The sequence below is a fragment of the Trachemys scripta genome, chromosome 16 (assembly GCF_013100865.1).
Source record: "Trachemys scripta elegans isolate TJP31775 chromosome 16, CAS_Tse_1.0, whole genome shotgun sequence".
NCBI classification, from domain to species: Eukaryota; Metazoa; Chordata; order Testudines; family Emydidae; genus Trachemys; species Trachemys scripta.
In genome coordinates, this window is record NC_048313.1 from 11,674,023 (window position 1) to 11,698,705 (window position 24,683).

The 24,683-nt window shown below is 40.4% G+C and overlaps 1 protein-coding gene across 5 annotated transcripts in view; it reads left to right on the forward strand.

Moving 5' to 3' along the window:
• The window catches only part of LARP4 (La ribonucleoprotein 4), a 41,104-nt gene that overhangs the window by 11,428 nt on the left and 4,993 nt on the right, over positions 1-24,683 (forward strand). For 4 of the 5 annotated variants that reach the window (XM_034792939.1, XM_034792938.1, XM_034792940.1 and 1 more), the window contains exons 3-15: positions 945-1,103; positions 2,168-2,243; positions 3,717-3,853; positions 6,104-6,207; positions 8,053-8,163; positions 9,401-9,454; positions 10,533-10,742; positions 11,367-11,470; positions 17,097-17,330; positions 18,685-18,733; positions 23,120-23,278; positions 23,921-24,042; positions 24,352-24,520. In XM_034792939.1, the coding sequence (XP_034648830.1) occupies positions 945-1,103; positions 2,168-2,243; positions 3,717-3,853; positions 6,104-6,207; positions 8,053-8,163; positions 9,401-9,454; positions 10,533-10,742; positions 11,367-11,470; positions 17,097-17,330; positions 18,685-18,733; positions 23,120-23,278; positions 23,921-24,042; positions 24,352-24,520 (1,688 nt within the window). Of the gene's footprint in view, positions 1-944; positions 1,104-2,167; positions 2,244-3,716; positions 3,854-6,103; positions 6,208-8,052; positions 8,164-9,400; positions 9,455-10,532; positions 10,743-11,366; positions 11,471-17,096; positions 17,335-18,684; positions 18,734-23,119; positions 23,279-23,920; positions 24,043-24,351; positions 24,521-24,683 lie in introns of those variants that run through there. The other variant, XM_034792941.1, reaches the window with a different exon arrangement.

A 24,683-nucleotide genomic window follows, 5' to 3' on the forward strand; every position in this document is an offset into this window, starting at 1 on the left:
ATCTTCAAATAATTATGAGACTAGCTAAATTCCTGAAAAACGGTTTGTGTAAGCTCAAAAGCTTGTCTTTCTCACCAATAGAAGTTGGTCCAATAAAAGATATTCTTTAATAAATTAAAAAAAAAATCTTGGTGTTTTCATGTTTTATCTTTTGAATGGCTAAAAATATTTCATACTCCTGTATGCTGCTTAAAAAAGCTAAAGCATATTTCTCCAAATGTGCCCTTTACTTGTCTTTATGCTGTTTCTTCTGTACTTAAGTGCATTTCACCAATAATGTCCTTTACTGCTAACGTGACTTTGAATTGGTTAATGAAAGTTATGGTAGACCCGGGACTTTGAATTGGTTAATGAATGTTACGGTAGACCCGGAAAAGACCTATTTGATCAGAGTCAGTCCTTCTGCAAGTAAACTTGCCCCCGTTCCACTCCAGCCACATCAGATACTAAACTGAAACTACACTCCATTCTATCCCAAATAGCTTGTGGAAAAGGCTAATAAATTCTCTAATATCCACATCCTTCCACTGTGTTTTATAATCAGTCCTGAGTATTTATTATATAAAAAGATCAGATAATACTTGCAGCTCTCTCTGTGGCATAAGTGCTGCATGTTTAGGGACTCAACTTGATGCTTATGCTTTGAAGAAAAATATTTGTTTCAGATGCTATAGTACTGCTGGGCTCCCTGCCGTGGTTTAATTTTCCTATTTTCCTGTTTCCCAAAAACGTTGTGAGACCAGTACAAACAAAGGAAACAAAGAAAAACTGCCTATACACAGTGCTATCAAATACAAAGAAACAAACAAAAAAATGAGTCTTTCTTTCAGTTACTGTATTCTTTTGGTGCTCTTTGTAACAATGGCAGACAATACATTTTTCAGATGGAAAATATTCTTAAACTGATGTGTCCTTTCTATTTACTGGGCATCTTCTCTTGCCAGGTAATGTAGAGATTGTGGAGGATAGCTGTAAGCAGTATGAAGTGATGTATTCTCCATCTTGTGAAGCTACAAGAAATGGCACTGGTGTTGAGGAAGCAGCTGCTAATGGAATGGCCCTGGCAACTGAGGATCTTGGATACCAAATTTATGATATTTCTGGTAAGTGTTCAAGCTACAGTAGCATTTTATGTTCTACGTTGTCTTCAACTCCTGTAGTCTTAAGGGATTTCTCACTGTTAATATTCACACATCCAGAATGTTATCTGCCTTTCTTTTTCTAGACTTTTTAAAGTCCACAGCTTAATGCAATTGCTTATGCTGTAAATGCACAAATGCTTCTCTTCATCGGTTATCACTTATAGCATAAATAGCCGAGGCACTGAACAAAGCAGAAGCTCGCTTGTCCGTATTGCTTCCAAGTGGAATAATAGTTATCGCAGGACTATTCATGTTAATCTAATACATAATATACAAGAGAAACAAAGTTATGTAAGCAAAGCCTAATAGAGCCTCTTAAGCTCAAAATACAGGTCTTCTACTGCCTCTGCAGCCTTAGAAAATTACTTGAATAGCATTGCCAAAGACATTGCTAGGGAGTAGTATTGGAGGGCAGAAGAGAGTGTGGTATAGTTGGGACAGAGATTTGAAGAACCCTTCACAGTGGGACTTCAGGGTGGAGCTGCCTGCAGGGAGGGAAGAAGGGAAGCAACAGGTATCTGAGATCCAGAAGACAGTGTTCATTCACTCATCAAATAGCAGTGTTAAGGAACTTTTCTATGATATTATCCTGTGAGCAGTGTGTTGCTTTTAATAAACTTAGCCTTTGCAATAAGTAGGACTTTATAAGATTTTTCTCAACCTTTGTCCACGTAGTTCTAAAAATGTGGTCCTTGTTTTTTAAAGTCCTCTTTTGAACACTGTTAGGTCTTTAAGAGAGCATTTTAAAATTAAAAGTTTTCCTGTACTTAGAATTCTCTCTCTTGAAGGCTTCTGTTGACAGGGGAAGGGATCCAAATCGGCAAAAATACAAGGACAAATAGGTCGACTCAAAACAATAAAACAGTTGGAGAGACGTATATCTCAGACTTCTATTCCTCTCATGTTATACTGGAGGAAATTTAATTTTTTTCACTTTTTGCACAACTAAAATTCACTTCTGAATTATATTCTGGGTTACATGATTGGGATCCAGTGGGGGTATGCTAATATAATGCCTCTTTCAGGTGAAGGCAGCTCTGCCGTGTCTACAGAAGACCTGAAAGAATGTTTGAAGAAACGACTCGAATTCTGCTTCTCACGGTATTGTGTGAAGAATTCATTCAGTATCTATTAACTGCTTTGTGAAAGTTGCAGCTAAATGACCCCATGTTTTGATTACATATGTCCTATGCTCTGGGTCTTAATTTCTTTTTACCATGAAAAGGGGGTTATAAACCAGGAGATCAGAGGTCAAATCCTGATCTCACTTGCTGCTGGGGTAGCAGGCAGTGTCTGAGTAATGTATTCAGCTCCAGGGAAGATGGCATTTTGTCATGATGTCAGGGCAGCCTCCTTGGGTCAACTTGTATATACAAACCCCACATCCAATACATCTGCAGGAGATCCTTTTAGCGTGAAAGATGCAGTTACTGTGTTTTGCCTTGAAGCCACGGGGTTAAAGTTTCAGGTCTTGATCTTGATTCTCTGCTGAACTAGGCCTGCTCAAAGATCTAGATGGATTAAAATGAAGTACTTCTGTGGAGTTGGAAGCTAGGGAAGAATGTTATTCTCCCTCTAAAGAGGGTTATGGAATTAACTGCTAGTTGTCAGGGGTGGTAGGATGGGTGTATCCTTCCTCTAGGACTTAATCCTTTGAGTAACTGATGGTATAAGTGCAAGTGGGTGCAACTAATTTTGCAACTGTCAGGTTAGCTCCACTAGTAAATGTGGGTAAGCCAGGTTTGATTCTGGCCCAGAATCTGATGGAAAAGCAAACTTGGGAACAGGCTACACTCTGTGGAAAGCTGTTAACAGAGACACTGACAGGTTACAGTGCATGTACAGCCTTTCATGTTCACACAATGGCTGCAAGCATTGGTTGCATTGGTCATTTGTAATGCCTAAGGTGAGATCCTCTAGTTATGCTGCAGCTTGTCTTTTCTCCCTAATTTTGGACAAGAAGCTAGAAGTGTTGGAGCTGAACCAGTTTATCTGGCCCTGCCAACTCCATCTGACAATGCGCACCTGCAGCTCATATCCAGAAACTACCCAACGACTACTTCTTCCAACAAAGTGCTGGGTGCTGTGGGAGGGGTTCCAGAATGCAGTGGTCCAAAAAGACCTGTAAGTGGTGCTGTGTGGATGTGCAACAATAATTCTGTTGGTGCTGATTGGGACCGCTGAAACATTGCAAGAGCAAAGCCAGCCAGCAATCTCCTACAGAGCCTGACCCTGCAATGTTGTCCTTGTTTAGTGAAGACTAATTTTCTGTATTTCACAAATCTAGGAGATTGAGGCTACTTAGTTGCATATTGGTAAGTAGCTCCTTGGGATGGATGTTGTACGGGCAGGGTAATATGCCAGCAACTTAGCCTTGGACACCTTTCAGCTGCCCTTTCACTTTATTTTCATTGCCTTGATTCTGCTTTGTTTGCATTTATTCCCAAGAGTGAAAACCTGTGGGAGCATGTGCAACTTGATTAGAATGGCAGTTATTTTGTTTTTTAAATCTTAAAACAGTAGTTGTCCTAACGACTAGTATTTGCCTAAAATGTATATTTTATTCTCTTCTAGTGAGAACCTTTCTAAGGATCTTTACTTGATGTCTCAAATGGACAGTGATCAGTTTGTTCCAATATGGACAATTGCCAACATGGAAGGAATTAAGAAGCTGACCACCAATATGGACCTTATTCTTGAAGTATTGAGATGTATGTGTCTTTTTTTATATTAAAACCTTTTCTAGGTCAGTAGAAAAAAATGTGCTGCTAAAAGCTCTAAATACAAGGAGCTCTCGGTTTTAAAGAAACCAGTTGTATTGTTCTTCTTTCTGTGGGACTGGTCTCTGGCATATAGCTACCGATTTTGTTCATGGAAAAATCGGTTGTGATTAATTCTTCTTGGAGGAAACAAAGCTGTCCAAAGCAGATCCATATAAGAGTAGCTACCTCAGTCTTTTGTATCTTCCTCAAATTTGTCTTGAAAGAAATAGCTTTCAGGAGGACTAAGTTTTGTTAGCCATAAGCAAAAATCTTACTCCCTCAATGTAAAGAATGACAAGTCTGCTCTTCTGACTTCTAGTAGAAAGTTCACTAGAAAGGGTAGTTCTCCTGTGGTACTGACTCTGCACACCACCTCTTCTTTAAAACCGTTTGAATCAACTGCTTTGCAACGTTTACTTTGAATCCATAAATGTTTTTCCCTGTTCCCATCTGAATTTCTCAGTAGGATTCTGCTTAAGAATTTCAAAAAAATTAACTCCCTTCCCTGAGTTAAAACCAGCCCCTTAGTCTAAATAGTTGTTGTCTTTAGTTTAGTTTTGTAGGCAGAGAAACACTGAATTGGGATGGGAGGCAGTATCCATTTCCCTTTGATGTATCCATGTAACATTGAGCTATGTTCACACTGATAGAGTGCAAGAGCTTATATGATCTATTAGTCTATCACTTCCCCCTTCCCCACCCGCTCACAAGTGGAGAAATGCCTACACTTAAAATTTCTCTCTTATTATTGACTGGTAATTCAAACATCTGTCTCGTCTTACCAGCCAAAGACACAGATTTTACAAGATTTGTTGATCACTCTCCTGGAACTCTCTTCCTTCACATGCAAATGTGAAATTCAAAAACGTCAGCTTTTCCTGGTGCATGTCTGATGCCAAGAAAAAACCCTAAAATTGATTTCTGTTCAGTTGGGAGCATGTTTTTTCTGATTCTTTCAAAGGTACTGAGCATCCACAACTCGCATTGATCTGGGGAGTTGCAAGTGCCTAGTGCCTTTGAATATTAGGAGAATGTGTATATTGCATTGTGTAGTGCATGTGTAAATGAATTCATGACTCAGAGTAACTGAATGATGAGTTCTTGAATTATCTGAACTATTCACCAATATCTGCCCAGGAGCATGGTTGATATGTGATCGCTATTTTAAAAAAAATAGCTGCAGAACATTGTTTTTTTAGCCACAGTTCATGGTCTTACGATACAAGATTAGATACATGATTTCCAGTTAGTATTGAGAATACATTCTGGTTGCCCATAGCTAGTTAATACAGACCTTGTGGTGCCAAAAGGCGTGCTGACTTCATTGTGCGAGAAGTGCAGATTTGTTCCCTTAGTGGTATTTGTTTCTGAACTGAACAATATGAATGGAGACAGGCACCTATTATAAAAATAAAAAGTGCAGTGCCAGTTGGGGAAAATGCTATTTTTGGTGAAAGCTTAAATGCCTAACTACCAAATATGACTTGAAAATTTAGGTTTTACTTTGACTTTTCACACACCTCTGCCTCTCACCTATTAAGATTGAGATTCGTCACAGTTGGTTTTGTCTATAATCTCTACAGGTAACTAAAGAGATGTCAGGATCTCTAACAGTATATGTAGGCAATGAAACAGTTATGTTTCTTCCCAAATTCAAAGCACACTTCACTGTCAGTCTCATGCTCATTTGCCAGTGTTGTGTTTTCTGATATTTGAATTCTGATCAATTTCAGAATTTGAAACCTTCTTCCCTTTAAAAAGAACAGGAGTACTTGTGGCACCTTAGAGACTAACAAATTTATTAGAGCATAAGCTTTCGTGGACTACAGCCCACTTCTTCGGATGCATACAGATACACTTCTGTATGCATCCGAAGAAGTAGGCATTAAATTTGTTAGTCTCTAAGGTGCCACAAGTACTCCTCCTGTTCTTTTTGCGGATACAGACTAACACGACTGCTACTCTGAAACCTTCTTCCCTTTGTCTCTTACTTGGCTACTCTGAGGGATAGGCTTCTGAATTGTTGTTTTGATATGTATATGGGACCAAGTTGTGAAAAATTAGATACTAACCAAAGGAGATCCTTAATGCCTACAAATATGTCAAAATATTAATCGATTTGAATCTTGTTGCTGACTGTTCTGTGTGTATTGCAGAGAGTCTTACAGCTACTAATGTCCAATTGTATCTTAATTTTAGCTTCCCCTATGGTGCAAGTAGATGAGAGAGGGGAGAAAGTAAGACCAAACCATAAGCGATGCATTATTATTCTTCGTGAGATCCCTGAAACAACACCTATAGAGGTAAAAAATAATCTCATGGTTTACAGTAAGTATATTGGGACTTGAAAACATTGCTTCAAGCTGCAACAAAAAGAGCTATGTGCTTTTTAGAAAACTGGCAATTTAAGTTATAGTTAATTCAACTGAGTGATATTTCTTGTAAACAGCTTCTAGTTTTATCTTTCTTGAAGCAATGTGAAATCCAAATACTATATCTCATTCCACCAATATCCTTTTCCATTGTTATTAACACAGTAAAATGCTCTTTGTTACATGAAATCTATTCTGTTCCACTGAAGACTATGGAGCTGTCTGAGCTCTTCTGGAAGGCAGGTTGAATTGGTTTCCTTTCAGATCTAAAAGTGAGAAATCAGTCCAGAGAATAACTTGCATTTCAGGCAAAAATTTTCACAGCAGGCACTTTGCATTAAGTTAGAGGGTTGTTTTGGCAGATACAAACATTAATAAACATTTCTTATTCATTGTGATCCAGTTTGAGCCAAGCTCATTATGGTGATAGAAAGAGGATAATAAAATGCCTGCTGATATTTGGCTGACAGAGCTGTTAGTTAATGAATTTTTTTAGAAGATTTTAGAGCTGTAATGCGAGGCATTTGTGTAGTGGCACTTTAAATTAGCAACACTAATGCAATTCTAGATGAACAGATTTGTCCTTGTAAACCTCTGAAGTCTGTTGCTCCTTTTAAAAGCTGTAACCCATTGTGACAGCAGCAACTTCTTGCAAAACTATTACTTTTCTGGAAGTTATGAATCTTGCTTCAGAAGGACCTCTGTCAAGGTAACTTGGCTAACTTGAAGCCACAGTGGATGAGGTAATATCTTTTATGGGATCAACTACTGTTGGTTAGTTAGACAAGCTTGTGAGCCACACAAAGCCCTTCTTCAGGTCAGGGAAAGGTACTCCAACTGAGCATCATAGCTAAATGCAAGGTGGAAAAGATTATTTAGCATAAGTAGTTAATGCATCTTCTAAGGGACCATTCAAGGTAGAGTACATTGCATACAACTTGAAACCAGTTATTCATAATGCTTCCTTGCCAGCTTAATGCTGTGATATCTTCCTTTATCCCATGGTCGCCTCACCAAAAACGCCCACTATTTTTGGTTTTGTTTTTCGTTGTTTTTAATCTGGGTAGCTCATGAGTGCAAGACTGATGTTGTTCTCTTAGAGAACTCCACAGATGTACTTGTCCTGTAGGTAGAAATCTCAAAGAATTTGAATCCACAGAATTAAACTTTTCTAAAGTCATTTTTGGGCATCTCCTCATTACAAATGTACTTATATGCATGTCTGATACTGAAGAAAACTCAATGTTGCATAACAAAACCTAAGATTGTGTTGTGCTCTGACATCTAGGAGACCTGCCTGCTTCCAGTTCCCTTCCTACACAGGTTGGCAAGGCTTGAGTGCTGCTGCAGCAGTTGCATATTCAGTCCCTGGGATGGGTGATAGGATCCTTGTAAGAGACACGTTCTGCTGATTAAGAGCAGTTCTGAAGGGCATTAGTGGGGATCTCAGGGTTTGGAAGTGGAAAATGTTACTTGGGAGAATGTGTGAATCAACACATAAACCAACATATCCATATAGTATCTGGAGAAATATACCAACATTTTAATGTTTGTATTTTCAGCTAGACCAGTGCCAGTCTAGTAATGAGAGCTATAACATGGCAGTTACATGCTTCTACTAGGAGGTTGGACATATTCCTGGCTACAGGATGAGCCTTCAGTAACTCAGGATGTAGAACAAAAACTTCCCCTGGTGGGGAGTGGGCATTAAGTCTCTCAGTTGGTTTGCAATGATGATTTTGGGGACCCAGTCCTAACAAGTTTCCTTTTCTTCAGGAGGTTAAGGCGCTGTTTAAAAATGAAAACTGTCCCAGAGTGATAAGCTGTGAGTTTGCTCACAATAACAACTGGTACGTTACATTCCAGTCAGATACTGATGCACAACAGGTAAGACTCCATTCGATTTGAAGGCAATCTCTATCCTTTAATTGAACCTTCGCTGTTATTCTTGGGAACTGCACATCTGGTGCATGATAAAATATGTGCCACAAGGGAGAGTTAATTTAATTTATTAATGTATGCAGCACCTATTGCCTGGGGAGCTAGGAGTTTATTTACAAAGTTGAATTCAGTTTAACTGATAGAGAAATTCAGGTGATTAAGGATGACTGCTGTTCTTGGACTACATTTCTACTGTCTGCCTCTCTTACCATGTGTACTGCTTCTATTTGGTCTCTTTTGCCACTCTTGACAATTAAATAATCACATCTAGTTAATGGAAATGTTGTTGGATACAGGATCTAGTATCCTGTATCTGAAATGCTGGCTTTGTTTAAACTAGAGCTAGTTGTAAAGGGGAACAATCTACATGGGCATCACATTAATTTCTGTAGTTCTTACAGTTGCACTGTTGGGACAAATGGGTATAATTGGGCTTTTATAGAAAGCTTAAGAGTAATACACAAATTCTTTCTGTTGGAAACTCTTCTCAAATGCACATCCTGCTGCAGTCACAACTAAACCTTGCAGTTTTGTGCTACTGCATGAGAACCTGAAAGCAAAACTGTACAGAAATAGACTGGACAGGAAAATGAAACTGAAGCTTTTTTCATTGAAGAAGCACAGAAGTGGGTGGTTTTTTTAAAAAAAAAAATCCAATTACGTTTCCCTGTAAATAACTTGATGGGCAATGGTAATTTTTTTTTTTTGCTGTCATAGGAAAAAATAGGTGCTTTGCAGTGATGGCAACATAATATTACAAACCAGGGTTTGACTTAGTACAAATGCTCCCTTTGGTGTGGTTTCTCAATGTCACACTCAAATATTGAAATGCCATTGTAGTGGCACACTTAAGGCAAGCACTCTTCTGTTTAACCCTTGCAACAGAGATTAAATATTTACTCTTTGATAGCAACATGATATGGTCATGTCTGTGTTAAGATTTAAGAAAGCTGGATCAAGGCAGGAAGATGTGCAGCTTGGTCTGCATGAGGAACCACGAACTGTTGATGCTCTGAATAACACAATGGCTTTTCCTCTTGTAAAATTGTCATAAACTTATCAAAATATAATGCAACTTGAATTCAGGCCTAGCTATGTTTATATTAGTCAGTTTCTAAAGACTGTCTTTGAAGTGCAGTTTTACCAAAATGATCTTTCAGTAAATGTCTTTTTATGTACACAGGCATTTAAATACTTAAGGGAAGAAGTGAAAACCTTTCAGGGCAAGCCGATAATGGTAAGACTCTTTTTATTTAATATGGGTATGGGGAGATTTCAGGGCAAAATCTTGGATCTTTTTCTTTGGCCAGCACTGTAAACTTACTAAAAAATTGATTTTGGGATGCAGAGCCTTTCCTCTGTAGGACACTAGCTTGAACCCAATTTAAGAGTGTGTGTGGTAGATGATCCCAAGTGCAGTTTCTCCTGGAGATGGGGGGTGTGTGTGTATATATATAGATATAGGTATAGATATTTTAAGCTTCCAAACTGGCATCCTTGTTTGTAAGACTCAGCAGAGGGATTAAGGACTTCGATTCTCTTCATTTTGTAGAGCTCGCTTCTCTAGTATGACATTTAGACAACCTGGCTGTGCAGTGTGGGGGGAAACTTGCCCTGCCTGCTGCTCCTGGTCCTGTACCTAATCTGCTGAGAAGTGAAGACTTCAGTTCCTATAGTTGTCAATCTGGCATTTCACAGCAATGACTTCTGCTTAAATTCTGAGTTAGTCTCCGATTATAGGGCAGTTATTGCCACAGAAGGCAGCATAAAGTTTAAAGCTTTGAGTGATCCATTGGTTTAAGATACCCACCCTTAATTTTAGCACTTTATTTTAAGAAGGGATAACCAACACTGCAACATAGTCTGTCACACAAGGTTTATGCTTGTAGTCAGCAGTTAACCTAGTTTTTCCTTACCTACATTATAATAAAAATAAGGGAAAGAAAAAAACATGTCTTTCCTCTAAGGGTATGTCCAGACTACCCGCCGATACGGCGGGTAGCAATCAATTTATTGGGGATCGATATATCGCGTTTCGTTAAGACGCGATCTATCTATCCCCGAACGCGCTCCCCGTCGACTCCGGAACTCCACTGGAGCGAGTGGCAGTAGCGGAGTCAACGGGGGAGCCGCGTCTGTCGATCCCGCGCCGTGAGGACCCAAGGTAAATTGATCCAAGATACTTTGACTTCAGCTGCGCTATTCACGTAGCTGAAGTTGCGTATCTTAGATCTATCCCCCACCCAGTGTAGACCAGCCCTTGCTCTCCCCTCCTCACATGTGGCACACGTAACTTGGTTTGATCTCTCTTACAGGCAAGGATAAAAGCCATCAACACATTTTTTGCAAAAAATGGCTACCGGGTAGTGGATTCCAGTGTGTATACTCAGCCAGTTCAAACACAAGCACAGTTTGCCTCACCACTGTTTATGCAGCCTGTATATAGTCCTCAGCAGTACTCTATTTACAGTATTGTGCCTCAGACATGGTCTCCAAACCCTGCACCTTACTTTGAAACACCACTGGTAAGTAACTGCTGCCAATTTTCATAAAATGGGAGGGTTTTTGTTATCAACGCTGGTGGGCAATACATTTTGGAATATTGTCCCAAAAATCTACTCTGAGAGCTTGAGTAACAAATTGGCCTGTGTTGATTGGGTTGACCTCTCACTATCTTGCAAGAGACATGGGTCTGATCACCACTTCCATGTGTTTGTAGATTACTGACCATTAGCTTCAACTGGTGATGGTCCAGATCCAATAAGATAAGCCTCTAAAAGGCACCCTATCCTATCACCAGCATCAGTTAAATCTCAGGGGCCTCTGGTGTAAACTCAGTTTATCCCAAGCAAACCTGGGGAGGTGGGGAGGGATTTTCTTGGCTCTTCTTGGACAGAAATATCATGAGACTGTAGTGGCTTTACAAACTATAGACCTAGGGAGAAGTTGTGGTGGTTTTTTTGAATGAGGGATTGTAATAATGAAATGTGATGTCACAAGGTTGAGGTATAAAACATTCTGGATAAAGCAGCAAGTTAAGTTGATGTCAGCAGTGCAGGAAAGGGCCAAACAACCATGAGCATCTTTTCTTTTACCTTTAGACTTGATTCAACTCTTGACAGCCTGATATTCTTGTCTCTGCATTGCAGGCCCCTTTTCCTAATGGTGGATTCGTGAATGGCTTTAATTCACCAGGATCATATAAGACGAATGCTGCTTCCTTGAGCATAGGTCGCCCATTCCATAGAAACCGGTAAGAGAAAATCAGGAAGCTGGCTGGTGCTGTTAGAATTTGCAGTTTCCAGAACTTTAATGAGACGTCAAGGAATGCTTATTACCAAGGGCATAATGTTTTGTAGTTGATCTAAATCACTTGTCTCCTTGTTTGCTAAATCTAGGTGAAATTTTTTTTGGAAACTAAATTTAGCATAAAATCCAGGCCAATGTTCATGAGGCCATACAATAACAAATCTGTGTGTGCTAGAGAGAACAAATGGTAAGGACTCACTTGAAAGCTTCAAAGGGGCTACCATTAAGAGGCATGTGTTTTAAGTCTGAAACCAAGATAGCTTCCTCTTAAAAACTGATGCTTCTAACTCATGGCTGCCTTATTTCTTAAACAGAAACTCCACAAGACAAATTCAGCTTCTGTAGTGAGACTAACATTGTAGAGCCACTCACCTTATACAGCTTCAGAGACGCAGGCTCTTACTATTAGATAAATTCAGCATTCAGCAATTTTATCACTGTAATTCATTTACCACATCAGTCTCTCTCCTGATATAATTTTAGAGTGAGCTCAAATACATTCATTTGCAGAGGAGGAAAACAACCTTGTGTGTCATTGGAGCAATGCTCTATAATTACAAAAGACTATAGGGTGGAAACTTATTTGCAGGCTTTCCTACTGAATGCAGCAAGCAGGCCGATTAGCACAGTAATCGCTTTTATGTTTGAGACTTCACTTGACAACTGCCTGTGCTGTAAACATTTGGTAATGAAGTTAAAGTTCATGGCCATAAATTGACGTGATCAGTGGAGGATGGACTTTGAAATTGGGTCTTCAGGAGCAGAATGAAGTGTTTATTGCTTCATTTGGGACAAGCAAGGCAGCTGAATTTAGAGGATTGTTTCTAATGGGGGCAGATCCTGCACAACTGCCACTGAGCTGTGTTAGAGCTGTGCTTGTTTATCAGCGTCCCGTTGATTATTAAAACTTAAATGGAGCATTTTTATAGGATTTCTTGTTTGTAGACCTAGATTTTTGACTGTTGTCCAGCCCAGCTGGTATGTACAGTAAGGGTAAATTTGCCTTCTAGATGGGCAAATATATCCACTTCCTAATTATCAGATGGAAGTAATCCACATAATTTTTGCCTTTTGAAACTGCGCTCTTTCTCTAGCAATCTTGACTCGGCCTCGATTCTAGGCTGGCAGCCAAAGCAACCCTATCAGATCCTCTTGGGACAAGGCCCCCCGTAATTCCTTGCAGAAAAGATTTAAGTATACTTGGCATCAGCACTGTACAATCATAATCACATAGAATCATAGAAGTGTAGAATTGGAAGGGACCTCAAGAGTCCATGTAGTCCAGTCTCCTGCACTCAGGCAGCACTGCATAATAACTAGACCACTCCTGACATATGTTTCTCTATCCTGTCCTTAAAAACCTGCAATGAGGGAGATTCCACAACCTCCCTAGGCAATTTGTTCCAGTGCTTAACTACCCTACCAGTTAAGAAGTTTTTCCTAATGTACAACCTAAATCTCCCTTCCTGCAATTTAAGCCCATTGCTTTTTGTCCTGTCCTCTGAAGTTAACAAGGAACAGTTTTTCATCCTCCTCCTTGTAACAATCTTTGATGTACTTGAAAACTTTTTTGTCCTCCCCTTCTCTTCTCCAGGCTAAATAAACCCAATTTCAATCTTTCCTCAAAGGTAATGTTTTCTCTGACTTAACTAGCTTTTATAGGAGTTGTCTATCCAGCCCTCAAAGGAGGAGGGGGATATCTCAAGAGGGCAAGTGCTTCCTTCTCTCATTTTGGCTGTTGACCAAAGGGACTGGTCCATATAGTTGAAGGAGACACATCTCCTTATGTAGAACTTCTCATTCTAATAATCAAAGGTTCCTTAAGTTCACCATCGACCCCTGTTCTTAAGGCTTTTGAGACAGAAATTCTGTCCTGAATCTTAGCAAAGCAAAGTGTAAACTTTTACTATTAGATAAGTCATCTAATTCCATACTGAGTCCAGGGTTGGCCAGAAACCATACCAAATAATGTAATAGCTCTAGATAAGAGCTCCATATCCACTGGTGACAAGAAGTTACAACACGTGCTTATTCCTAGGTAGCTCCTGCTTTATTGCGGGAATTCTATGGCATGATGCAGTCTCTGGAAGAGAAACTCCCTTCAGAACAGTAGGAATTTTAAAGGGTTAAGACTCTTAAATGGGAGTCTCTACTGTAATAAGCCTTTTCTTTAGTAGAGAAGCATAAAGTTGAGTTATTTGAGCTCCTTCCTTCTCCACAAATGAAACTCTGATCTTTCTAGGTAGTAGAAAGATGGAGGTAGCTTTATTGCACACACTACGGTGGAATCTGGTTCCAAACACGTTTTGTCTAGGATGTGCTCTAGCTTCCCTACGTCAGTGTTAGCTTAGTGTGAAGCTTTCCTTATGCCATTGCAACTTTAAAGCCTGTTTCCAGGATTTCAAATGTTATATTTTAAGGAGGATAGTGGAAGCCTCTGAGAAACATTCCCTCTCTGCTGGGATGCTAGCAAGATAAGTAAAATGTAGGCTCAGAGGATTGGCCCAGTGATGATCAAGTATTGCGCTCAGAGAGAACAGGTCTAACATTCAAAAGTCTGGGCATCTCTCATTTCATGCACACTCTCCTTGCTCAATTTCTTACTGCTTCCTTTCTTCTTTGCTTTCTCTTATTTTCTGCCCTTTTCTCCTGTACTTTTCGTTCTTCTGCCCAGACCAAGATTGTGTGGCCTTCTCAATGACAGGTGAGATTATGAGATCTGAGGGCTGAATCATACAGCTAGAAACTTTTCCTTCACTTTTGAATGAATGGATTCAAAAATGGCAAACTTAAGTGACTTAACTAAGATCTGCTTTCCATGCCTATTGTAGATGCTAAAGCCTATTCAGTGCTCTAGCAACCTCCCTGCCAATGAACATTTATTTCATGTTGTCCACGTATCAGTCTAATTTTACATGTCCCAAGCAGCAGGGATTCCTCTTTCCCTGGACTGTCCCTATCTGGTATGTAAAGGATACTTTGTATACTTGTTTGTTTAAATGTGACAGCCCTCCTTGGTAATTGGTATGCTTTTTAAAGTTTACGTTCCTTTTTATGCTTCTTCAGCATGGGCCTGTGAAAACTGTTGGAATAGACCAGATGGATTAGCAAATTGTGGGAGACTTTTTTTTTTTTTTTTTTTTTTTTTTGTTATAATATGGGGTTCCAGTCTGGAAAGGACTGAGCTCCACTGATGCATTAGAGTTAAATTTTTCAATCTTCTATATTTAATACCGTTTATGCATGGTGGGTCTCTCTCTCTCTCTCTCTCTCTCTCTCCCCCTCCCCCCTCACCTCCCCGTTCAGTTTGGGCAATAAACAATTTTCGCTCTTTCTAGGCTGCTTTATGAATTCTTGTGATAGCACAATGTAGTAGTGTTTGGTTTGCAGGAGAATCTTTAGAATTGAAAGCAATAGAATTTAACATTTGCACAGGAGTCCACATTAGATTGTCACAGTGGTTCCTTCTGGGCTTAAATTTTATGAATCTGACCAGCCAATGTTTAATCATTCAATCAAAAAATGATAAACTCTTCTGTTTTTAAAAATACAAATAAATAAAATCATTGAGCCTAAACTGATTGTCACTTTAAGTCTCTTTGCCTCTGCCTCATTTTGTTGATGGAGAAAAGCTACTTATTGGGTGGCTGAGGATTGTTTCATAAAGTTTGTTGAAGATAAGAAGTACTAGGCGATCTCTGTTCAACATGACTACTCTTCTCCTTCAATCCCAGAAAACTTTCTTCAGGGAGAAGGTTATATGCTGCTTCCCCTGTACAGCTTTTTGTCCTGTGGGCTAAGCTTAATTTATCTCATCATGTGGGTAGTCACTAGTCTAATATTAAATATTGGCTGTTTTGTCTTTAAAGTAAACCAACATTTGTTTAAACCAATCACATTTATTTGGGCCTGAAATGTTGCAATATGTGTGCAGGAATGAAAGGTTCACACCCTGTGACAAAGTCCCAAATTGTTGTGTCAGACTTATCCACAAGACAAGGAAGCTGATTATGAGGACAGTAGCGTGAGAATGACATTGGCAAGATAGGCTGGGCTTCAGAACAATCAGAAAATGGTTCTTCAGCACATGGGTTGCTGAGATTTAAAATGAAAGGTGGATGACTTTCCTGATATACTTCCTGCATTTGAGAGCCAAAGAGGCACCTTCCTAGCCATTAGATCAACCAAGCTGTGCAGGAGCCACCCAAAGGAAGTAGTGGCAAAATTGTGTCATTTTGTCACTTAAAATGGCATTGGAAGATATAGTATAGAGCACAGGGAAGAATCTTGCACCGTCAAGATTAAATTACTAATCTATCTCTCTCTCATTTCTGGTTCCATGGTTTGCTATTAGCAGATGGTAACTTGCTGAAGACATTCAGTTCCCCTCTGCTGAAGAGAAAGGAAGACAGATCCTTGAAAGAACTTGATAGTAGAAGGAATCTACCTCTTTACTAGCCAGTCTAGAATTCCTTGCATTTGGAGACTGCCCTTGGACATTCTCTGTATCACAGGGATGTATAGATTTTTGAAACTACACCTGTACCCCGATATAACACGAATTTGGATATAACGCGGTAAAGCAGTGCTCCGGGGGGGTGGGGCTGTGCACTCTGGCAGATCAAAGCAAGTTCGATATAACACAGTTTCACCTATAACGCGGTAAGATTTTTTGGCTTTCGAAGACAGCGTTATATCTGGGTAGAGGTGTACATAAAATCCTGTGCTCCAAACTGGTGGTGGTTCTTGAGATTTGCTGGGGGGGGGGATGACACTGGAGGAAGCCAAAGTGTGTGGGAGAGTTGGAGGGGGATTGCAAGGAGGGAATCCAGTCTGTTTAGATAGTGTGAGATAGGGTAAATATTTAGACTTAACTTTAATATATACTAAATGTTCATATTACTTGTCACTCAGGCTGCTTTCCAAGGGGAAACTTTCTCTTGGCTGTGAATTGGATGCTCCTGTGTTGTCTGAAATACTTTGTTTGGAATCATCTGCTTGTATTTTGCAGAGGATATGTGCAACTGTCATTAGGTAGACACTGAAGTAACAAATTGGTTACACTTAGTGTGGTGGAATTAAGTGTCTGTATTTGTTCTTGCTCTCACATAGGCAAATACCACCTTTTTTAATACTCCTTTGTTGCTATAGACTAATCACGGCCCATCTCCCTCTGTTTCACTTGTATGTTAGTGATAGCGTGTTAGCTGCCTAACTCTCTTGAGCTTTTGCAGGATTTTCTGTTGTCTTTATAGTCACAATTTTTTAGGGTCAGTTGAGACTTCTGGAAGACCACTCAGGATTACTAAGAAAAGATGGGTTGAGGGTGCCTAATTACATGGTTTGGGAGCTGCACAATGGAGCATTTTGACTAGGATCATGAAGTCCTGGCAAGGGTGCATGGTACCACGTGGGATGTTGTTTTAACAATGGAGGAGTAACATTTATTTATTGTCTCTTTTTAATTACTTCAGATTATATTATCAAAAGTGCTCTAGTTTGTTTGGGAGAGAACTCTGCTTATTGGGTCCTTATGTTGTGGTGATGACAACCTCTTGTATCTCATACAGTGTGAAGCCTCATTTCCGATCATCAAGCAGCTCGGAACACTGTGCAGAGGGTACAGCTGTGGTTGGTACAGTGTCAATGGGGGATGGACCACTGAACAGAACCAACGTGAGGAATTTTGGTATGGAACGACATACCAATACATTAATAGGACACCAGGAACAAGGCTGTTCTCAGAAGGACTATCCCACCTCGCAGATGGAGCAGAATGGAGACTACAGTATTGGCAGGGGCAGGTAAAAAGTTGCAGCAATGCGAGCCATACTTTCCAGTGAAAGCAGTGTGTGGTTGGAGAAACACTGAGCCATAGTGTTGGGAAATGATTGCCGAACTAGCTTTAGATTAATTTTCATAAACCAAAATAACTTCAGGTGCTGAACACAACTATTCAGTTATTGGTGGAGTGGTCTAGGGAGGTAATTGCTATTCAATTAAACAAGCAAATTGAGCATGATACATCTTGAACTTTTTAAAGTGAGATTGAAAACTTTTTGACTCGCTATTCATTTTTACAGGCTGTAATGGTAGGAAATCCATACAGCTGGTAGTAAATAGGGATGTCCTTGTAGAAGTTTAAAAATGGTTTATTAAAGAAAAACATGTTTCTGTACAAACTCTGTTCTACATAACACTTGTAATCTGAGTGTAGTGTTAAGACTTTAAGGCTTATGTTTGTTTCATTATTGTAAAACATGCCACAAGTCTCTCCTGGCTCATAGAATGAACGTGGGGGGGAGCTCATGCATGTTAGCAATTACCTTCAGTTAGTAGTTAAAGCAAAACGTTAGAAACAACTTCTCATGTAAAGCAAATGGAGAGTATTTTCCCCCCTTCCCCTACCACTCTGCACATCTTTGTTTCTCTCTCTTCTCCTCTCTCTTTTAAGGCAGCTGTGCTAACTCTGGGCTTTTCTTTGTTCTAAGATTCAAATAGCTTGTAGGTAGTGCAAAGACAGGTTTCACTACGTTGTAAGGACTAGATTGTGACCACAACTCTATTTATGACTGGCCTGCAGAATACAAACAATCCATTAAGTAAAACTATGGCCTTTGGGGTTACATTAAATTTTCAACAAGTACCAAAGTCCTCTGGGCTCAGTGGCTGGGGGCTTCAAACATTTATCTTCTGAGATAAAGCCAGTTGATTTTTGGTGTCTGTTAGTACAGGGGTTCTGACCCTCTCTAAACAACTTGCTGACCAAAAATTCCCATGCACGGCTGTTGCTACAGTATAGGTCTTTAAAGAGAACCAAAGTAACAATTGTTCACTGTAGTAAAGTCTAATCTCCAGCAGGCACATTGTGTCCTAAAACAGTAGGTCTAAAGACCTTTCTTTGTAACAGAAAAGACACCCGTTCAGTCTGCAAAATAAGTTAATGCACTGAGAAACAAAGTTAGACCCCCTAAGAATGGAGAAGAGGCGTGTCTTGGGTCTGAACAATAGGCACTATTATAGTTTGACTTTTACATCAGCCGTAGGAAGAAGAATGGGCACTTAGGTGCATGCTCCCCCTTATGGGGTATATAATTAGGAGCTAGACTAATATGCTTGCTGAGGTTTATCTTCACTTCCCTCCTTTTTCCCTTAAAGAAGGAACTTTTTCAGAGGTCGGAGAAGACGAGAAGATGACCGTCTTTCAGTAAGTTCCATTTTCATTATTTCACGGGGGGGCGGGGGGGGGGGGGGTAGGGGGGAGGGATCTAGGCAGTGAAATGGGCTCTGCCTTACCACTTCATGTACCTCCCCCTCCCTCTAGTGTTGACCTGAATTTGATGGGTTAGTTGTTATGGCTTGCCACTGATCGCATCCGACCAGAAGATTTATAGGTTCTTGTCCTATTCAGACTACGGGGCTCAAAAACTCAGAGAGTTCTATATCGGGAGAGGGCTCTGGGGGTGCTTGGCAAAGACACTCACACGGAGGACAGTACCAAATTGATAAAACTTTATTGAGATTAACAGAAGAATAATAAATGCTATGAAACTTACGACTGCAAAACAGTAAAAGAATTCCAAAACTCCTGGTGATAACATTTATATTATAAGTACCTTAACTTAACATACTCACCCTTCCTTGAGGACCCGGTAATAGGAGGTGAAGGACCAGCCTTACTCCTGGCATGCCCGATAATATGATGGTGCTGGCTTCCCCAATAGTTAGGAATGTTGAGTGATACTATACTGCACAAGCTGAGCTGATAGAATATAAAAGAACAAAGAAAAAGAGAGAGCTGAAGACTAAAAGAGCTTAAAGGGCTAGAAGAGCTAAAACAGCTTAAAAAAAAAAAAGGCCCCAAAAGAGCTAAAAGAAGCGCTCCCTATGATATCTTTACAAGGTATTTTATAGGATCCTGACGCTATGTACTTCAGGCCCAACCTACTATACCCAAACCTTATTTCCGTACCCTAAGAAATGTATGGGTACCCTTATCCTGTAGGTTAGTGGATTATGACACTTAATCCTTATTAATATAGAGAGATTATCTCACTCCAAAAACTGCCAATTTAGGCTCTCTTGGCGACTACCCTGCGGTTACCAACCGGTTGTCGATGCCGGATAAGCCTGCTCAGTGTTGTGTATAGTTCCTCCCTTTGGTTCCCCAAAGTTCAGGGACCATTCCCATCTATGCCAAAGGTTACCAGCTTTTATGCTGACTTACTGTTAACTGACGATACTTTTAGCTATTAAGCAGATCTTACTGGATACAGGCTGGTAGGCTTCTTGCATTTCAGCAAAACTTATTTTATGTATATTAGGGGAAACACATCATATGCCTCAACACATCCTAAATTCATAGGAATTAATACTGATAAAATATAAGAATAAAATGGATTAATTCAGTCTGAGGCTGTGAAGATAGAATGTGTATGCTTGCCTGACAAGTGAAAATAAATCACTCTTGGTTCCAGCCATTAGTTCCTGTTTCTTTTTTTTAAGAGCCTGTCTTCTCTTTAATAACAGGTGTATCCTACAGGAAACCTTGTTGCTGAGTGCTCTTCCAAAAGTGTGCTGCTCCACATTGACCACTAGGTGGAACTCGTGGGAGCTTGCTCCTATTATCTCTCCCTTATAATAGGATGCTGAAGACCTGATCCTCTTCCCATAGAAGTAATTGTCAGAAGTCCCATTGGCTTCAATGGAAGCCTGACTGGGACCTGAGATGATCTATTCAAAGGGAGTGCAAGAAGTTAAGCTTATGGGCAGTTAGTTATTTAGCATTTATGGTCAGACCCTGCTTTGTGGCTTGTTTCTTTTATGGGGACAGAAAATGTTGAATAGTCTGATCAGCACCTGCCTTAGCAATGCCTTATTCAGGCCAATGCTGTTTCAGGACTGCTAAAATAATGCATGTAAAAGAAATGCATAATTAACCTGTGGGAGGCCCAGCCACAAGATATCACTGAGGCAAAGAGTTTGGTAGGATTCATACAGATGCTGTGTGGCAGTTCATTTGTTTGTAACATTTTTACTAAGAAAAGAGATGCATCTTGTTCCTCTTCCAAAAAGATGTTTTCTTGGGCTGAGACTGGAGCAGTATAGCACACTGATCTGCAGAGCTCACCAACAGGCAGCCGTTGCTGATTAGAATGTTAATGTTCCTGTTCTTGTACTATTCTGTATAGCTATCTAGGGCTCACCTCGCCTGCTGTGAAGACGCTACCGCTTCTCATGTTATAACTTGGCAACCCTTTTCTTTATCTCTGCAGGCTGCATTAGATGGTGGACTCATTGGCTTGTGTGATAGCAACTGGTATCACTATGTGCTGTGCTTCATGACTGCAGGAATCTTGCATACCTGTCAAAGTGCAGCACACAATAGAGGGACTGAGTTACACCTTGCAGTTCAATTCTGTCCCCTTTTCTGATGCCCCATTCCTTTTCAGGGATCATTCTCACAAGGCTGTATTAATTCAAGAAGTTCAGTCTGTTACCGCTAGAGGCTGTAGAAGATATACTGTCTCAATCTTGGGGGAAGGTATTTTATTCCTGATACTTTCTCAAATCAGTCTTCAGACTTATTCTAGAACTGTGAAATCTTAACCAATACATTAAGAAAATCAAGTTTTGTATGGTTACCTGTCTTCTGTTACGCTCTTCCTTTCTCTGACTTTCTTGCTAATGTCCACTTAAAGGATACGTACTTCTATGTAGCTGTATGCCAGAGCCTCACAAAATTCTTAAGGTTTGTCATAGCAGTTGTTCGTTATCAGTTCATGATCGCTTGATTTAGTCGGCTGAGGGCCCCCTAAAATATCCATGAAGTGCATGGTGGTGGTAGCAGCTTTCTGAAAGGTGGGAGTCCAGATGTATTCATACCTGGACAATTGATTTATCCATGGTCAGTCAGGCTTCTACCAGGTTCACTTTCCTTACAAAGTAGAGGAGGTTCTCTATTTGGTCCTGACATAAATAGAAACCCATGAAGGAAGTGTAGTCTTTTATTCTGTATTTTCTGCTTGGCTTAAGAGAGAAGTCTCTCAAGTAGTTCATTGAGGGTCCACCTGGCTGCAATCCCAGCATTTCACACATCTGTAGATGGCAGGTCTGTGTCTTCCAAATCTGTCAAATTCTTAAATGGTTTGGACAGACTTTCTCCCCACCTATTAAAGATCTTACTCTGTCCTAGGATTTAAACTTAGTTCTCACAGGATTGAAGAGACCTCCTTTTGAATCCATGGCCACATGCTCGTTGTCTCCTCGCTCAATTAAATGTGGCATTTCTAATAGCCATTACTTAAGCTAGGAAGTTTTCTGAGCTTTGATGGCTCACCCTCCCTGTACGATTTTTTACAAAGACAATGTTGCCCTGCATCAGTACTCCAAATTTCTCACTAAAGTTTCAGATTTTCATTTGAATCAAACCGTTTGTTTGCCAGTATTTCCCAAGCCTCACTCTCACACAGAGAGATGCTACATATCTTAGAAGTTCATGACGGATTATCTTTTTACTTGGACAGGTCTAAGGAGTTTAGTTTTATCTCCTCCGTTATACATTTCCTTTGCTGGGCGAATGAAAGGGAAACCTGTTTGCTCTGAGAGCATCTCGTCCTGGATTTCCCTCTGCATTTGTGTCTACTACAACATTGCAAACGTTCTCTACGTCAAAGAATTTTAGCATATTCTATATGGACTCTATGCATTTGCAGAGCTGTTACCTGGTCTTCACTTTGGTTCAGTTGCTTACCACTCATTGTTTCTCTCCCAGGCTTCCAGCAACAATGCTAAATTTGGGAGAGAAGTACTGGGATTCTTGTTCGGGTAGACTCAATACCCTTGACCACTGAGAACTGCTTGTGAGTCACCTGAAGTGACCTCAAGCATTTGAAGATGGAAAAAATGGTTACATACCTGTTCTTTGAGATGTTACTCATGTCCATTCCACAACCTACCCTCCTTCCCCTCTCCATGAGAATCACTTCAGATGCAGGCTTTAGGTGTGAAAGAACTCAGGTGGGAGTGTGTGTCAGGTGCTCCATGCTTTATCTTTGCTTAGCAGAAGGAGTGTGTTGAGGCAGCATGTGCTGCCCTTGCAGGTACAGTTATGGGAAAAGTTCTCTGGCTTTGATGCACTGGCACACAGACACCTGAAGTGGAATGGATGTGTGCACCGTGTCTTGAGGAACAAGAGTTACAGAGCAGGTCTGTAGTCACTTTATGCTCTAGATGGGCAGTAACATAGACTTTACTGAACTGAAACGCCAAAACAAGTATAGGGAGGCAAAATGAAACCATTGGAGTTGGCATTTGGCCAGGAAACATCCCGGTTCTTATTAAAGCAATATGTAGTTTCTCTTCTGAAAGATGTCACTGCATTGACACCCACCATCAGGGGTGGGCTGCAGACTGACTGTGAGGGAAGAATACAATCCCTGAATCTTCAAGATTTCATCATGCAGGATTGTGGTGTTTGATAGACTTCCATTCAGGAACTGTTTTGACATTACTTAACTTGAGACCTTTATAGGCTCACAACACAAGGCGCTATGGTTACATAGCGCATGTTAACAGACCTTTTTTCTTCTAGCGACCTCAGCCTTCAGCAGAAACAAAGACTCAGACACCAAAGTTTGACTTACTAGCATCAAATTTCCCTCCTCTGCCTGGCAGTACAGCAAAAATACAAGGAGAACCTGTGTTGGAAAGCAGAATGTCTGACATTGTTAAAGGAACTGGCAAAGAGAAGGTACTTGTTTCTACTACTGGAGTGCACATCAAGATGGTTAACTTCCCTCCTCCACATGTCCTTAAAATTATTCAGGCTTATTCTGGTAGAGCTGTAAACTGCACTGTCCCCAAGCAGGTCTAAACATATAATACTCTAGCTTTTTCTGTTTCTGTTCTTGGGCTCACGGACTTCCAGGTGGTGTCTAATGGAACCTGTGCAATTACCACTCCTCTTTCCAGATTTAGTGTTGGCACTCTGTATTTCAAAATAAAGCAGCCAGATCAGCAGTGGTGGCTTCTGAAGTACAGATCAGATAAAGGGAGTTTGGGGTAGGGGTGGGTTTTGGAAGAATCTGTTTACCTGCAGTGGTGCTGCTGCTGGTCTCTGCAGTTGTACAGAAGGCAATAGCCTTGTTTGTTTTCTGTCCCATGTTTTTTCACCTGATGTAAAGCTGGCAGTTCTGTATAGAAGATTTGCACTGAAATAAATGCCATGTGCATATTCTATATAACAAAATAAATCTTAACTCTTCCTAAACGTATATATTTAACTTTAAATTCTTGATGTCTAGTGACTTAAGTTTTGTGGTGACTAAAACACAAGTACTGGCATAATGACTGTCGTCCTTCTGCAGTTTTAAAATTCCTGTTGTCTCTTCAGGAGAACAAAGACTTGGCGGTCAGTTGTCCTGCATCTGCTCAAGAAGAGCAGGCACACAGTCCAGTCCAGCAACCTGTCACAAGTGTGAGTTCACCAAGCAGGGCTGAGGTTCCTGCCCCAAGGTATATAATTCGCTTGGCTAATTTGAGAAATGTTTTTAAAAGTAAGCTGCTGTGTAGTGTAAAGGATAGTCTTGGTTACTTCCACTCTGAGGAAGCATTATCTCCAGTCCCCCTCTATACTATACTAGTAACTAGGTCTCTGTTACTCTGAAAAGCTGATTGTTGTTCGGAACCTGGTGGTAATGACCGTGGGCATCCTACTTGGTTAAAACTGCTGCAGTGACTTGAAAGAAGGGAAAAAGGCATTCTTGAAACTGAACTAATGCTTAAACAGATTCTAATGTTGCACTATCTTGTCTAATCTGTCAGCACAACTCAGCCAGACAAGAAGCCAGAGGAGGTCTCTGCTCAGAAAGATGTTAATAGCCACACTTCCCCACCTGTGTCTGTACGTCCCCTCAGTGCTGCAAAGCCATCAAGGACAAATACCACTTCATCCTCTACCAATGGAAATGCAGCACTTGCTGTGACAATACAGGTAAGATCAGCTGCCTTGGGTGAGATCTCAGTACTTTCTAGTAAACTGACTTCCACACGTTGGAGGCTGTTGGCTAGGGAAACTGGCTACTTTCCTCTCTGCTCTACCCCCAGGGAAGATCATGGTACAGTCCCAAGGGGGCTGCTTTCCTGGCTCACTATAC